General features: G+C 38.2%; 1 protein-coding gene across 5 annotated transcripts in view; it reads right to left on the bottom strand.

Moving 5' to 3' along the window:
* ATRNL1 (attractin like 1) overlaps positions 1-18,059 on the bottom strand; it is a 686,837-nt gene that overhangs the window by 608,428 nt on the left and 60,350 nt on the right. For all 5 annotated transcript variants that reach the window (XM_089509984.1, XM_089509985.1, XM_089509986.1 and 2 more), the window contains exon 2: positions 847-930. In XM_089509984.1, coding sequence (XP_089366110.1) covers positions 847-930 — 84 coding nt within the window. The remainder of the gene's footprint in view (positions 1-846; positions 931-18,059) is intronic.

Genomic DNA, 18,059 nt, shown 5'->3' with positions numbered 1-18,059 from the left:
TTCACAAGCAATCTATATCTAAAATATTATAATTTATTATTATTATTATTATTATTATTATTATTATTACTACTACTGTTAATCTGGTTGAATAGAATATTGTATGGACACAGCATTTTTCAGTGAGTTCCTTATATGCATCTATTAACAGTAAACACACATTTGAAGCCATAAGTAATTTGAGACGTTGCAATTATTTCATGGAAACTTACAGAATTAAGAACATACAGATAATCTCCATCCAACAACAGCCTGCAAACAATGCATGTGTTCATGTGCTCCCACCCTACCACTCCTTTTCTCCTCTTCCTGTCATGCAGCTGGCTTCTGCTAGGGACACTAATTTTCAAGGACATTGATTTCAGAATATGTATGTTGTAAAGGTAACTGCACACAGAACTTACATCATCACTGGGAAGTTGCCAGGGCCAAGAACCACTTGGCACCAATGCCTACATGATGCTCCTACCCTTGGTTTGGCATGGCAAAAGCACCTATGCATGGGAAAATGCCCATTATGTTAAAATTTCCCATGTCTCACAGCACTCAATAAAGCATCTATGTATCTGCAATCAACCTTGCCATGAACACATCTAAACCTGGAGATAGCACTTGAAATGCAAGCAATATAGGTTAAGCTTTCCTGACCTAATATGTACTTCTGGTGTGTTTATTCATAAATTCATCAGGAGATTATCAATTTTTTCTGAGGGCTAATAGCATTAGTAAATGTTTATCATGGAGACATGCTATGTAGGATCAACAATATTCTTTATATAAAACTAAATTCTAGAGTTGTTAACAGTTACAATTTACATTATATTTTAATGCAAAACATGTACTTACTATCCTTCAATTAACCATGTGCATTTAGTTTTGTATTTGTAATTTATTGGTCCATCTGTTAAATATCCAGAAGGTTCAGTTAACCTAAAAAAGAATAAATCAGGGATAATTAGTCCTACAAGCCAGTTTTTCTTCTTGTTAAGAATATACCTGTAATAAAACACAAATTGACGTAAAAACTGCCTATGTTTTACAGTCTGCTAATATTTCTCAATGCCTTGCTTGAAACAGTTTGCAAACATAACCATAAAGCCATAGACCTCTGTCCAATGTTATTGATATAAACCGTCCAATGTTTCTTGTGGGTTGACACCAGAAAGAAACAATGAATGAAAGGCATGGAAATTTCACAGTCAGAGAGCCACCACAGAATAAATCTAACCTCAAAACCTCCTTACCGTACATCCATCTGGAGCAATAAATTCAAGCAATAAATTGACATTATATTTGCAAAGTGTTCCCAAAGATGCACTGGAGCCCTGCCTAAAATACAACAGGAAACTTGCATACTGAAGAGTACTAAAGTAATCTTTCACCACCTCACAGCATTCCAAAACGGATGATGTTGGATAATATGTTAATTTTACACAAAAACACATGGCTAGATTAACTTGTATTTAGTATTTATACAAAACACAACATGTTAATAGCTGGTTCTCAACTCTGTTGATCATGAATTTCAACTGTCCTTTATTATTATTCTGAAAACCTGATGACCTTTGCCAGACAACCCTAATTCATCTTTGAATAAACTGTAACAGCAGTAAAAGAAAAAAAATACCATGCCTCACTTTTAAGTACTTTCCCCCTCTCTCTTCCAAAAAGAAAACTACTCAATAATTCTTTATAGCAACAAATACTAATTTTGAAAGAAACACACACTTCTCCAGGACAATGAATAGTTTCCTGCAATCTCGAGCTAATGTAGTATTTTTTTTATTCTGGCAAGATTGTGTACCTCTCTAAGGATTCCTCTCCTTCACTTCCTGTGAAAGAGTGCTGTAATTTTGTGTTTACTTAATGCTGCAAATCTAAATGTTTGGGGCAGAAATTCTTTACAAAAACAATTAAACAGAGATTTCACCATTATATGGTGAATTGTTCCTTAGATACTTAGATTGTATTATATTAATGAAATTTTATTTAGTCACAGTGTGGCAGACCCAAAGCATGTTCCTAATTTGTAAATTAAGCATGCTGCTTCATTCATTACGCAAGCAGACTTTCTGCCTGATTCATGAAACTGGCAAAATCTCTGCCTAATTCGTATAATTACACAACTGAAGACAACATCTCTGCCTAATTCACTTAATATGCAGTTTTTGATCGCTGCATGAGAAAACATCCATGAAGTAAATCAAGAGTTGCTAATTTCATAAATCAGGCAAAGTCTCTGCCCAGTTTATCAAACCTTTCTTAACTTTCACAGATTAGCCAGGAGCTTTGCCAGCTATTTAACATAATTTTTATAATGACAAAGTGATGAATGCAACAAGAGGGATCAACAGAAAATGTCCACACACACACCTCTCCAAATCTCCTGTATCACTGTTGTCCAGTTGCAGAAAATACACCCTTTTTAAATTTGCCTTTTATGCTCATTAATTCACTGAATCACTGAAGCAAGGCAGAAGGAAATACAGTCACTCTGAACCCTGTTCTCTATAACTTCTTTTGTATGTTCCTAGCACTCTCTGTTGTACACTCATAACAGAGGAGCTCTGTTGGCACAGTGGCTAAATGCCAGTACTGCAGCCACTAACAAGGTTATGAGTTCAATCCCACCCAGGAGCTCAGGGCCCACTCAGCCTAGCATCCTTCTGAGGTCACTACAATGAGTAACCAACTCCAAATCTCCTTTATCACTGGGAGCCATTAGCTTACAGTTGTAAACTGCTTAGTGTGGTATATAAATGTGGTATATAAATGAAGCTATTGCTATAACATTTATTTTCCCAGATGGTCTCCCAGATGGTATACATATGTGTAAACGTGACTTCCATACTAAATAGTAAGAAAGTACAGAACTGTATTGTTCCTTATCTGGATACTAGAGCTTTGAAGGTTGAATTTCCTCTAAAGAATCCACAATGTCTCCCCTTATTTTCCTTTTTCCTTATGAAAAATTTAGGCTATTCATTTGACATACCCAGATACCTCTGCTTCCCTTTTTAAAAGAAGAAACAATTGATAAATCACAAAACACCTTGTCACAGCCATCTAGCTTCATACATCAAAATGGCCATTAACTGTTTGTGCCTCTTTCATCCATCATTTTTAGTTTTCTATTTGCTTATTAGCACATAAACATGCAAAGATGACTATTTAAAAATTCAAGGCTTTTTGCATTTCCTAAAAGAAGCAAACCTGCAATTCCAAAAGAGAACCCTCAAACAGTTGCTTCTTTATCCAGTGTGTCCTTCTCTCATTTCCTAGTGAGACAAACTAAGCTTTTATAGACATACTCTAAGGCTGGAATCCTTGGTGGCTTGTAATAGTGTAAGTAAGAGGTCTGATAATAATACAGTATAATTCCTTCCCACCCCCACATTGTACAGGAAGGTATCCTACCTCCATGCAATAGTTTTCTCAAGACTCCACAACAGCTGCCAGATGGTGCCAGATACAATTACCCTGAACCAAACCACCACAAATTGGCCAGGCAGATGTACCAGAGAGTTCTGTCTTGCCCCCATAAACCTCCTGTGCAAGTATGCTCTTCAAGCTTTACACTCTGCCAGCACTAAAGAGGATCTCAGTTTGAGTATATACCCCCAACCCAGGTGGCCTATATCATACATCAATACAGAAACAGGTATCCATAAAGCAATGTACCAGTTCACCAAAAGCATATGCCCTTCACTATCTAGGAAGAAGGACACTAATAAGCTCAAATTTGCCTTTTTCTCAAGCTCAAATTTGTACTGCTTTTGGAGAAGCTATGAAACAGATGTCTCTCAGCTATTCCTTATCTCCTCAAAGCCATGTGAGTTCAAGAAATCCCTGCCTCTCTTATTTAAGCTCCCTGTGCCTAACAGAGGACCTTTGAGAGAAAAAAAATGCAACCATAAAGGAAGGAAGACAATTAAGCAATAACTTGTAGACTCCGTACAATGAGAAACTGGATATTAAATAAAAATTTGTGGAGCCTGTAACCTAAGGAAGGAAGGAAAAAAGGAAGGACATAAGCAACTTCCCCAGGGAGTCATTTTGTGGAGGCTCAATGGCACCCAGTTTTTCTAGCAATATTCAGCTCCTGAGCTAAATGATTTTCTGAGAAATGAGACACAGCACTTTGTGTTCTGAGTTTGTACAAGGGAGAGTAAGAGCTCAGTTCCTACTTTCTTATGGAAAACAGTTGCTCTACTAGTTTGCAACAGAAGCTGCCGTTCTATTTATTTTCTCCTGACTGTCTCTTATAAATGGGAAATACAAATACATAACAATTAAACAAAATATTCTTCTTTAATAAATGCCATCTAAATAAATATCTATAATATTTTCCTGTAATAACATTTGGACACTACAGTTTCATAGATGAGGAGACATGTATAGGTATGGTACTGCTAATTCTCTACTGGGGCAGAAACACCAGAACTTCCAAACCAATAGCCATTACTCTCTTATACAACATAAAACTTTCACAAAATGTTGACCATCTTCCTTAAAACTTTTTCTCTGAGCCACTAAATTCTATATCCTCAAAAGAAAAAAAATCATTTTTCCTTCTCTTTCTACTCTGTACATTCCTCAGTTCAGCTTCAGTAATTTGAACAGCTTGGCTCACACAGATGTGTGATGTTTGCAGAGGAGACTCTTCAAGCCCAAAACATTATCCCAACTCATACATACTACAGTTGGCCCTCCACATCTGGGGCTTTGACTTTTGCGGTTTTGATTATTGGCAGGTTTGATTAATATGTTCTTTCTAGAAATCTCTAGGTCTTCCAGAGAAATTCTGCTGGAAATTGACCATAGAGTTGCACTGGAGTATCTAGAGATTACTAGAGAAAACACTTCTCTGGGCATCTGTAGGTCTTCCAGCTTGATTCTATAGTAAACCTTTGGCAAATGTTGACCATAGAGTTGCACTGAAGGACTTAGAAAAAGTAGGGGTTTTTTATTTGCAGTTTTTCCATTTTCATGGGGGTCCTGTGCCCCTAACCCAGGCAAATGTGGAGGGCCTACTGTATTTTCTTTTTTTCCCCATATTTTCTTTATTTTATTTTTAATCAACTTCAAATACAGCATATTTCATTTGATTTTCCAGGAATCCATGGTAATGCCGGTAGTAGATTAGGAAAAGGAAGGCACAAACTTTGTCTAAATCCATTAAAGAAGTTCAACTAACTCAATATTCCCGTGTATGATCTTAATTTTTCTCCCATAATTTCGCTGTATTTTTCCATTTTTCATCATATTGTTGAGATATTCTATAACTGTCATACATAGATAATGTATCTAAAATGGCTAATTCATTTAACTTTATAATCCATTCATCTTCCATAGGTATTATGGTAGACTTCCAATATTTTGCATAGCACAATCGGGCAGTGGTGATCATATATAACAATACACTCACTTCATCCTGAATTAAATTATCCAAAATTATATCTCTTATATTCAATTAAAAAAAAAAGTTCAGGTTTTAATGGCCTACTGTATTTTTAAGAAAACTGTATCACAGATGTTAAAAGCTGGATTATTTGAAGAGACCTGAGTAAAGTTAATAACAGAAATGTGGTTATGGAGCAGGGAGGAAATTAAGGCATTCACAAGACCACCTTGCATTATTTACAACAATAATTATTATAACTCTGTGCAAAGATAATTTAGTAAATTACTAATACACTGAAATTACATACACAGGGCTTCTAAAACTATTATTGTAATTTATTGTACTATACAAAGAATTATTGTAAAACTAATATTGTAACTATCATTGTAATCTCTGATAGATTTACAAAACCCTATAATTCACTGTAGTATTGTATGAGCATAATAAATACTTAAAATCTATACATTGAAACCAATGAAACTTAGCACTGTTTCACAAAGTGTCTCCTATGTGCGAACAGCCACAGTGTTTTCCTGGATGCATATGCTTCTGATTATATGAGAACATGTGAAATAGGCAGCAACTTTTGAGTGATTATTACAGCTGAAAATATCATTGCCCTCCGCCAAGCATGAAAAGTGACCAGCTTCCTTCTCAACTGTATAGCTAAAAAGATAGTGGGGATCCTTTATGCAGTTGTCTAGATTACCCTCCTCCAAAAATTGGTTCATGTTCACTTCATCGTTCCCCCTGGATGCCTGAAAGCTCACAACTCCTACCACTCTTTTTCTTGAGAAGGGCCAGCTGGGGAGCATTTGGTGTTACTGAGAGAATTGTGTAGTACTGTATACTCTGTGCCTATAGGTAGAAAGTGCCACAAGAAGTAGTTAGAGGTGAATCAAGTATACTGTAGATAGTAAAGGGAATTTATCAAGGTTGGAAAAATATACTCCGTAAGATAGTCCAGTCATCAAGCATTCAAACAAATTAATGAGTATGAAGCACATAAAAGCCAGGGAAAATGAACAGTTGTAAAACTCCCAACAGATGCTGTGGGAATTACAGCAGCCTGAGTTTGGGACAAAAGATGTGTAACTGCTCAGTGTTTCTTACTTAAGAGACATTGGCTCCTCCTCTACTGTTCCTTTTCATGATGATGTTCAACAAACGATGGGTGTCTCCTCAGTGTCCCACAACTCCAGCTAAGGTGGCACCCAGCCTGCTAACATTTCTCATCAGCCACTAGCTGCTCAGATTTGGGAGGAGCCATCACCTGGAGCCACAGACTCTTCTGTATCAGATTTCTCTGTTATGACAAAACACCTTCAAGCAGCACTCTATCGTATATTTATCTCCAAGATTTTGCTATGAGAAAGGCATGAGAAACATCATTTATTGAAGCTTCCCCTTCAACTAGCCAAATCTTCTGTACTGTGGAGATATATAACTACCAGCCCTTTCTAAACCAGTCTTGAATTTTTGTAGTTTCTCATATAAAATAAAATAACAAAAACCATGCTGCATCACATCAAAGACCTATCTAGTTTGGCATTCTATCCCCATAATAGGCATCCATGGAAACCCTATAAACAAGACATGAGCAAAATATACTGTATTCATTTTCATTTATGAGCTGCCTTGAATCCCAGGGGGTTGGGGAGGCAAGGGGATAAATAAACGTCTAAGTAATAGTCCTAATAGCACCCCCCTCCATTGCAAGATCTCTAGGAACTATCATTCAGAGGCATACTAGAAACACATGTCAAAATGGACTGTGTGAACTGATTCTTTCTTTTTGTTAAACATAACAAAACTGTTTTGTGCATATCAAGTATTCCTTTTGACTATGCATTTTATCTTAACTTATTATTCACCAAATAAACATTTCCATGAGACTGTAATCATGCAGCAAGTAAAGTTGAACATACACTTTCCAAAACACAAAACACAAACAGGAGGGGAAGAAACACCAATGTTTTAAGTCTATAACTACTACAAATATTACAAAAAGCCAAGCACTGCACAATAAAAGGTTCATGTTAGCAAAATAGGTCAGGTTTCAGCACCTGATATATGGACTGAATGAAGTGCTGACAGTATCCAAACACAATTCTTCATTATTTAAATAATTTATCTGCAAGAGAAATCAATGACAATCTAATAGTATTCTGCTGTATCTCAAACAAGCCAGCAGAAACTTAACTCAAATGATGCTACTCTCTGTTCTGTATGTATGTAACAAAACAAGGTTCCATAAGTGACAAAGATAAAGGTATCTTTCAATGGCTGACAGGAGAGGATCTTACAATGAGGAACACCGATAAAGTATTTTCTAACATCTTTGGTATGAAGGCAATAATCATACTGTTATGACTACCAAGAACTTACGGAAATACCACTTTAATACAATATTAAGTTTAAAATGTATCAGCCATCTTCCTTCACTAATTTGGAATAACCTGCTCAAAATCAGTTATCTTAGATATGGCTACTGAGATATTTTAGATGGTGGACGGGGGGCAATGACCCTATAAGTTTAGGTTTCAAAAAAAACCTTGTGGCAACATATGTAAAGCCATTCTCAACTATGCAAAAAATATTTTTCCTACTTTCCCTTTGGATCAAGTCAGGGAACAACTGATTAAAATACAATATCCCCAGTTAAAAGAGCATACAAAAGCAATACCTACTAATAACAATAAAGTCATACTCTGACATTTAGAATTTTAAAATCATCTGGATACTGCCAGAAGAGACTAATCTTTACTGCTGTTTTGAACTCAAGCAGTGTATCCTGCTGACGAATCTCCCCCAGCAGGCCATTCCACAATTTGGGGCCAACTGAAGAAAATGTCTTTGGGGTAACATTCGTCAGTGTAGCTTTGGCTGACTAAAGTAAATATCCCACAGAAGACCTGAGTATACAGAGAGGATTATACAGGCAATCCCATAGATAACCTGGATCCAAACTATGTAGGGCTTTTAAGGTAACAACCAACACTTTCTAACTTGAATTCACAGTCAGTGAACTGGTTTTAATATGGTAACTCCTACATATTGGTGTAATATGATCACTCCTAGATGTGCCGGTAACCAATCTGGTTCTCATTTTTTTTGAACTAAATGAAGTTTCCAAATTTGGTACAAAGATAGCCCAATGTATAGTGTGTTGCAGAAGTCCAGCCTTCAAGTTACCAGCATGTGCACTACCATCTTTAGATCCACCAGCTCTAGGAAAGGGTGCAGCTGGTGTCTCAAGCTGATAGTATGTATTCCTGGCCATTTCATCTAGGTTGTCATTTGTAGTGATGGATCCAGAAGGACTTCCAAACTGAACACACTCTTTCAGGGTGGATGCAACCCCCTTACCACTGCTGACAAGCCTCCAACCCTGGTTAGGACACTTCACAGTAAACCTCTCCAGTTTGCCTGGATTTAGCTTCATTACCCCCACCCAGTATCTATTCCAGGACACACATTCAGAGACGACACATTATCTTTAGCTGATGCTATTTTTGAAGGCTTGGGGAAGTCCATTTTGGTGTCACTGACATACTTATAACGCCTCACTCCACGCCTTCATATCATCTCTCCCAGTGTTTCTTATAGATTACAAAGAGCATTAGGGATAAATGGGACCTTGTGGTATGCTAAATAACAGTTCCTTTTTGAGCACCACCATCTGGAATCTGGATGAGTCCTAGAGAAGCAGGTCTGAAACCCTGCCTCCAATTCTCAAACTATCACCCACACCAAGAGTAAAAAAAATACTTTTCAGGATGTCAGAATATTCTACACATTCTTTTGCCGAAGGTGAGGTTCACCAGCACCTCTAGATCTAGAACAACACTGGGATATTCAGCATACCACCTAGGAACTTAAGGGATAGTCAGGCTGGAAACTCAGATTCTATCAAGAAACCCACACAGAAACATGGTACAATATTAAGAAGAAACAACTTCCCACCACTAATGGTGAACCCACTTCTGAGAAAAGCCTAAAAAATTGTCCTCAAGGAAATTCAGTGGCTTCCCCCAATTTCTGTGCACACATCCAGGGCAGAGAATTTCAGGACACTTTTGTGCTCGGTAATTTAAACTAGGATCTTTGGGATTTCTTCCCAATGACATTTTAGCTTTCAGCCTTGAAAATGGTAAAGATGGTATTTCTGCAAATACAAAAACATTTAACAATAACCATCTTATTTGGAAAGCTGCACTGAAACAAAATTTTCTAGGTTAATTGATTAACAGATGAAATTCACATACAGTCTTAAATGGACAAAGACTCAGTTGTAACTTCAACAGCAATTAAATATGTAAATGATGCAATCAAAGAGTTCAACGAAGGCTTTCTGAAACAGTGTCTCTCAGTCATTAAAATGCAAACAAATACATGCACAATATTTTTCAGGCTCTGAAATGGATGATAATTCAGTGCCTTTTAATGTCTGAAACATTCAAGAGGGGTTTCTAGAAGCATAGTAATAAATTTAAATCTAGTTTGTTGTACTGTACCTGTGTTAGAAAATGAAACAACAGGGTTGCCAATTTTTAGAATATGCCTTTAATTTTGTCTCCTTCCCTTTCCATAAAACTTATCTAATATATATCTATATAGAAAGACAGCTGAAAGGTTAGGTTCCACAAGGCATATATAGAGCATTGATACATAACAAAAGTATACAAATAGCCTCTTTGCTGAAAGTCGGTAGGTGGAAACTATGGACACAGTGTTGTTCTCACTTCCCTTGTGTAGATTATTCATTAATTTGTTACTACACAATTGTTTCTTTCCCTGAGAAGTAAATTATAAGTTAACGCCATAATTGACTTGGACTACGAATGTCTGCCAAATTCACCCAATCTTGAGGTATCAGAGACAGACCATTCCTTCATCAAATCCACCAATTATTACAGTATGCCTTCCCTCTAGATGCCAATAGGATGTGTCCTTACAGTTCTGAGCTGCAATCACTGATCTCCCAGGAGCTTTCAAGGATTGATCCATCTCCTTAAGTCTCAGGTTCTGATCAATAGGGAACCTAATAATTTTAGAAGTAGAATAGGTGCACAATTAAGCTAGCCATAAATCTGCTTTTACTCTATTTGAAGGAATGCCAGAGGACAAGCCTTTTCTTTGTACAGTGTATATTCTTTTTGAAGGGATGACAAGATCAAGTATGTCCTCTTTTTTGGTGGTGTGTAATCTCCCACCCTATGCAGGATAACTATTAAAACCTCTCTTATGCAAAGCAGAAGGTACTCTAACACACTCAACAACCGAAGTTTTCCCAGTCGTATTCAGCAAGTGTATCATCCAGACCTTATTCACTTGTACTCAAAGAAAATTCAAGAACAAGTAATTTTCACCTTGAATTCTTTATTTTCATAAAGAAAGTCTATCTGAATCAAGTAAAATTAAAGTGAGGCAATACAATCTCATGTCTCCAAAACTGCAAGATGGGAGAGAAGAATAATGAATTCCTGCAACTGTGGCAGATTACCATATATACTCGTGTATAAATCAAAAACAATTTGGCAAAAAAAATTGACCCAAAAACCGGTGTCAATATATACATGGGTCAATACAATAACCTCCTCAGCCCTGCTGCCTTGTAAAGGAACAGCCAGGCTGGGGAAGAAGAGGCAGGGCAAGCACCCACCCTCCAAGCCTCCTCCAAACCATGGCTGACCTTTGGAGGACAGCTATGGTCAGGAGGAGAGAGGAAGGCTCCCCAAGCCTCGTCCCCACCATGACTGCCTCTTGGGAGACAGCCAGTGTAGGGATGAGGAGTCAGGGCAAGCACTTTTTCCCTAGCCTTTCCCCAGCCTGGCTGAGGGAACAGCTGAGCTGTGGAGGGGGAGGAAGGGTGGCTGATCACCCCTTAAGCTTCCTCCCCAGCCAAGGAGACAGCCAAACTGCATAGGAGGGAGAGGAAGAGTGAGAGTTTTACCTTCAAATTATCCACAGGTCATATGAAAATATCTAATTTTGGTCCCAAAAGTTGCCCTCGACTTATATATGAGGTCCACTTATAGCTGAGTATATATGGTAAGTTACATCCTAGGAAAATAATATAAGGAAAGGGATGGTGTGGATTCCAAGTAGAACTGTGTTTCAAGGTGTAAAGGGAGCGTTGCAGACCGCCTAAAAGTGGCGGTCTGCCGGCACTGCTGGTTGCTCTGCAAGAGAACTACAGCGGCCAACCCGCGCGGCTCCCTCATGGAGCAAAAAGAAGCCCCAAAATGGCGTTTTTCGCGGTGTGCTAATGACACCACAAGGCGCCAAAGGCACACTTGCAATGTCATTAGCGCCGTGTGACGTCCGGATGCTATGCGTCCATGACGCCAAGATGGCGGCGCCCATGTGGACGGGCGCCGCCATTTTGTACGTACCAAGTACATACTAGGGTTAGGGGCATCAGGAAGTGGCGCCCCTTCCTAACCCTAGTACGTCCTGGGGACGTACTATACATCCATCCAGAACGGGCCAAGGAAAGGTATAAAGAAACTGCCTGCAGTAGATAAATTGTAATATTACCTTTTCTTTACTATTAAATTAATAAGTATATTAACATTGTTTTATTATTTACTGATTGCATTATTTATTAGCAGTGGCTTTTAATCTCTTCTCAAAAAAGTGATAGTTCTTCTAAAATTAAATAAATAATCAAATTAAATAATTATGAGCACAGGGACTATAATTCTGGAGACCAGGGTTCAAATCCTTGCTTGACGAAGAAAACCCTATAGGTGACCTTGAACAAATCACACACTCTCAGCCTCAGAGGAAGACAAGGGAAAACCTCATCTGAACAAATCTTACCAAGAAAACCCTGTGACAGGTGTGCCTTAAAGTCACTGGAAGTTGGAAACGACTTGAAAGCACACAATGACTTGAAAGTACAAAGAACAACAACTTTCTAGGAATAATAAAACATCTTCCAGTACTTATGTAGGAAACTCTTTTAGAGTTCTTTGACTATTTCTAGATAATTAAAAAAACTTTCAATGACATTTACAAAAAAAGGTTTAAAAGTCAGCAAGGCCAGAGGTTGATGCAATCATATTGTTTTAAAATGCTTTCCTTAAGATACACAGCCAAAGACAAGTCTGATATCTATAACTAAATAGTAATCTGTATAGTAAGAACTGGAAGTCTTTTGTGTAATGTAAACTGAACACCAAAAGAAGCAGTGTATTTTATTGGGAAGTTCCTGACCAACTAGCCACTATGCTGAAGTTTGGTAAACATCTAATATAGAAGCTAAAATAGTCTGAATAATCAGTAATCACAGAGAAAATGCCATAGCTATAAAAGCAAGAAAAAGCACCACAAAAACAAGACCAATGCTACAAATACCGAGGCTGATACAGAGGGGTGCAATGATCCAAGGTACTGTGGCTTAACAGGTCAGAACAGACCACTGAGCCGCAGCATCCTTCCTTTGCTGCTTCCATCTCTGAATTTTTACAAGCTTTATTTCTGCTTTTGTATTATTGCAGTTGGCAGACCTAAATACCTTAAAGGCACAAGAGCCTGCTTGGTCTTGTAAGTTAAGCAGGGTCAGCTCTGAACAGTACTTCTATGGAAGACTGCCAATGAATACCAGGTATTGTAGACTACATTTCTGAGGAAGGGATGGCTTGCTTACCTGCAATTGTATTCATGGAGTGGTTATCTGTAAATTCAAACAAATGAGTTACCTGCACCTATGTAGTGTATCATTCGGAACCTTCTAAAACTATTATGAAAACTTTTTGGTGGTAGCCCCACCACTCCCTGTGTACTTAAGGGACATGCTTCCCATCTAAAACCACAGTTCCATAGATGATAAAGCAGCACAACCAGGAGAGGACAGGCAGGATTGTGTGAGTGCACAGATGGCCACTATGGTTACAGGTAAGCAACTTGTCTTTCTTCTCTGTGGTCTCTATGACACAAATGGGGGACTAGCAAGTACTAACCATAGGAGGTAAGAGTGTCATGCTATACAGGAAAACCCTGATGAACTCAATGGGACTTAAACACCTGATTAACCAAGCATCAGATTGTAACAAGAAACAACTATGTGACAACAAAAGTGTACAGTTGGCCCTCTGTATCCACTGATTCTTTATCTATGACTTCAATCATTCACTTATTTTAAAAAATCTAAATTCCAAAATGTAAAGCTTTCTTTGCCATTTTACATATGGAACACTATTTTACTATGCCATTGTAGAACATCCACAGATTTTCATATTACCTGGGGGGGGGGGTGTCTTGGATTCGAGAGTATGAATAGGAAAAATGTATGCCATACCCCTAAGACCCACTCAGACTGTGTTTGTTAATAAAATTTCCACCAAAAAAAAAAAAAACTCTCAGACCCTCAAAACGTTAGGAAATTTCAATCTTTCCCATACTCCAAGCAGGCTGTTTCAACCCCAGAACAGACTTATACTTTATGCTTTGGTTAAATGAAGGTCTCTCCCAAAACAGGGAGTGCCAAAAACTTTGCAAAAGTGACTCCTCCACACCCCAACAGGACAATGTTTGGGGACAGTATTTTAAAATACTTTTTAAATATCTGATGATGGGGCAAGGGCACACTGTGACCCTCTGAGGCCAATAAAACTCCCCATCCCTTTCCAGTTTCCCTACTGTTCAAATGTGACTGGAAGAGGCAGTGGTTAATATTTTGCCATCTCCTCTTTCTTTTCTGGACTCTTAAGGCTAAGCAGCTGTCTCTTTCCTGCCAAAGAATTTTTGGTTGTTATTGTGAAGACATCAGTATGCCTTTTCATGACAGGTATCTGCTTTTCCTCTTTCTACCTTCCCTCAAAAAGGATGTTAGCAGTGCTTTAATGGTCTCTCTTACTATACCTGTAACTAGTGCCATAGCAAAACAATCATTTTCAAAACTGCAGTTAATCCAGGCTTACTTTAAGAATTCAATAGAACAAGAGAGAATTTCAGGACTTGGCATTTTTTTAAATAGAAAATAAACAAGCAACTGGCATTCAAAAATTCACTGATGCATTTGGTCAATTGAAAGCCAGAAGAAACCCTTTTAATTGGCCTGGAAGAGTATGTACAGTAACTGTATTTGGGTGTATCAAAGTTAATTTAGAGAGGAAGCAAAATGTATTTTGCACATTAGTCCAGAACAGGTGTGGCTATCACTGACCAGAAGTTATGTTTTTAACTTTTGTAACGTTTAATGTAGTTTTACTGTATATTGTTTTAACCAATAGCAATACCATGTACATTTTTATACTGCTTATCAGTATACTCAGACTTTCCTAAGCAGTTTACAATGTGTAAACCAATTGCCTTCAACAAGCTGGGTATTCATTTTACTGACCTACAAAAGGATGGAAGGCTGAGTGAACCCTGGAGCCCTGCAGGATCAACCTCACAACCTTGTGGCTCTAAGTGGCTGCAGTACTGGCATTTAACCACTGCACCACCAGGGCTCCTAAAACCAGTTGATTTAAATTTGAATTAATTATGATTTAACATTAGGAGGAACTTCCTGACAGTTTCCTTCTTTGGAGGTTTTTAAACAGAGAAGGGGCAGCCATCTGTCAGGGATGCTTTGATTGTTGAGTTCCTGCATGGCTGGGGGTTGGACTGGATGGCCCTTGTGGTTTCTTCCAACTCTATGGTTCTATGATTCTATCATTCTAATTGTTTTTAAATTTTTATTATAATGTTTTAAATTGTTTATCTTTGAGCCGCCTTGAGTCCCTTTGTGCGAGAAAGGTGGTATATAAATAAATAAACAACAGCAACTTGAATATTTCATTATCCCTTCTACAGACTTGTTTATGCTGCATAGAAGCTGTATTCATGTTATATAAAAATGTGTCAAGTTGGTAGAGCAATAATACCTATATTTCCTCGAGCTGTATTCATATTATATATAAAATGCATCAAGGTGGTACAGCAATAATACATATACTTCCTCAAATGTATGTATGGTATGTTTATTAGAAGCTGTTAACAGATCCTTTACATACAAATTGTTTCCATGAAATAAGGACCCATATTGCAGAAGTCCCCAATCATCAAATGTTTGTATATATAAGTATTAATAATAATAATAATAATAATAATAATAATAATAATAAAATTTATTTATATCCCATCTCTCTACAAAATGCAATCGGGACAGCTTACAAGATTATATGAATATGTGTCTGTACGTATATTACACACAGATATGCACAGAACACATACCGTACTTAAACACAAGCTCATTTCAAAGCTTCAGATAAGCAAGGCAAATAAATCTTTTCCCTTCCTCCATGCAGTAATATTTATGGATATGTTGAACTGGGCAAATTTCTTGTTAACAAAATAAAAGAGAAATACACAGGTAACTTGTGGTCAGGTAATGCCATCTCAGTATAGTTCACCAGTCTGTAAACTCTGCCAGTCATGACCTAGTTCAGGGGTTTAATTTAAGCTTCCTGAGATAGACAGCTAAAGCTCTCTAATGCTGTGTGTCACCTAACTTCCAAATTTCTGATGTCCTATTTCTGATTACAAGCTTCTAATCAACAAATACCCATGCCCCAGAGGACACAGGATTTCTACCTATCTTCCAGGACACATGATAGCTGGTTGTCATGCAGTATGCTTTCTAGGGCACTATCTGCATAGCAAAAACAATTGCATCCTGATGCAGAACACATACTTTCCAATATGTCACAAAGGAAAATTGGGACATGTGGCTAAGCAACAATAGAGTTCTAAACAAGACGGCAAAAGTTAATAATGAAAAAGTACACAAACTGTGTGGAAAAGCTGTGAAAGTTTGCTTTGGCCCTGAGCCTACTGGAAGGGCAAGATTCTGTCCCTCCTTTCCCCTACTCTCACTGTGTTAACTGGTTACAGGTACTTTTGCACTCTGAACTTAGTTTGGAGCAACTGAGGTAAAAGCTGAGGACAAAGAGTGAAAAAGGGAAGATTAAAGAGAAACTAGGACATTTTAAAAGCAGATGAAAAAGTGGGATGAGGGAGGATTAATTGGGATTGTCCTTGTCAAATCGGAAGATATGCAAACAAACTGATCTCAAATCTCAAACAGGTGGTGATGCCTGTTGTTTAATGAAGCATTTTGGCAGACACATGCCAAAATCAATTCATTAGCTGTCTATTTCTTTACAGACCCTGAGAATAAAGCATATGAGTGGAACTCTGCTCTTTGAAAAACTGAAGCCCCAACTCAGTAGGTACTGCTCATCACCCAACACAGCTTGCCTGTCTGGGACATGAAAGCAGGACTCTTGCAGGGATTGGGGGCTCAGCTATACAGCACTTGAGAACTACAGAGACCATTTTGAAGCTGGAAGGAGGAAGAGGCTGCCATTTTTGCTGCTATCTCAAACCTCTGCTTTATGACCAGGTCTTGCTCTTTGCAGGACTGAAGCCCTGCCTCAGCAGGTAATGCTCACCATCCAGCATAGATGTCTTGCCTGTCTGAGACATATAAGCAGGAGGTGACATTGAAGGTGGGATCACCCCTTTAGAAGAGTTACTTCAGGGGTACCTGAAAGCAAGGAGCTGACCTTCTGCCCGACAGAGGCTAAGGCTTGTTACCTGATTTTACCATCTTTATGTATACTGTATCGGTTGTTTTTCATAGCTACTACTTTGTCTGCCACTGGGAGGATATGTTTTCCAGAGGATTGAGAGAATGCACAATAATAATAATAATAAATAATAATAAAAATTTTATTTATATACCGCCCTTCTTAGAATCAGCACAGCAAACATACAGTAATACAATAATACAACTTTACAAAATTGGTTAAAACAGTTCAATAAAAATAATAAAATTCATGCCGGCATAATAATAACAACAACAACAACAACAACAACAACAACAATGTATATTCTGCTTAATCACTTGGAATCCAAGCGGATTACAACAAAACCAGGAACATCCACTGGAGACATATAGGACTGAGGGAGATGTGGAGGGAAAAGAAAATTCCAATATAATGGAACATGTTGCTTGTTGTATCCAAATTGTCTCTCAGGTCATGTAGCCTGGATAGCCTTAGTGTCAGTCCCCCTGGCTGAAAATGCTGTTCTTGAATGCCAAGTCAGTGAATGGGAAAACAAGTGCTATCCAGGATTTGATTATAGATAAGCATGCTGACTCACCCTGTAATACACAAATCTGGCCGGAGAAGACCAAGGGGTGTTAATCTCCCCCAGATCTGCCACCATGTTTTTCTGTGCAGTAGCAGAGAAGACCTAGGGGGCGGGGAAGTGAAGCTACAGTGGTCTATCAAAATTCCATATCCCCTGACCAGTTGCCCTATCCCAGATCTTGTGTGCAGACCTAAAGGTGGGATAGAATAGAGATTCTGTTGGTGTACCATCAACCCCACTGTTCCAGTAGTCTCCTATGCTATTTAACACATAGCCTTATCGCATAGGGCTGCTGGAACAGTACAAAAGGGGGTGGGAAGGTGACGGAATGAGTGAGGGACACATTTTACCACACACAGGAATTCCTCGTTCCGTTCTCCGTCCGTACCATAGGAGGGGATTTTTGAGAACTGTTCAGAACAGTTCTGAACACCCCATAGTAGCCAGAGGAGCTCCTGGTCATTCAGAAGGCAGATCAGAAAATAAGGATTCAGCCTTT

The sequence above is a fragment of the Sceloporus occidentalis genome, unplaced genomic scaffold, assembly GCF_023333645.1.
Source record: "Sceloporus occidentalis isolate IW3139 unplaced genomic scaffold, rSceOcc1.0.p SCAF_2, whole genome shotgun sequence".
In the NCBI taxonomy this organism is placed as follows: Eukaryota; Metazoa; Chordata; class Lepidosauria; order Squamata; family Phrynosomatidae; genus Sceloporus; species Sceloporus occidentalis.
This window is presented reverse-complemented; position numbering and strand designations above follow the sequence as displayed.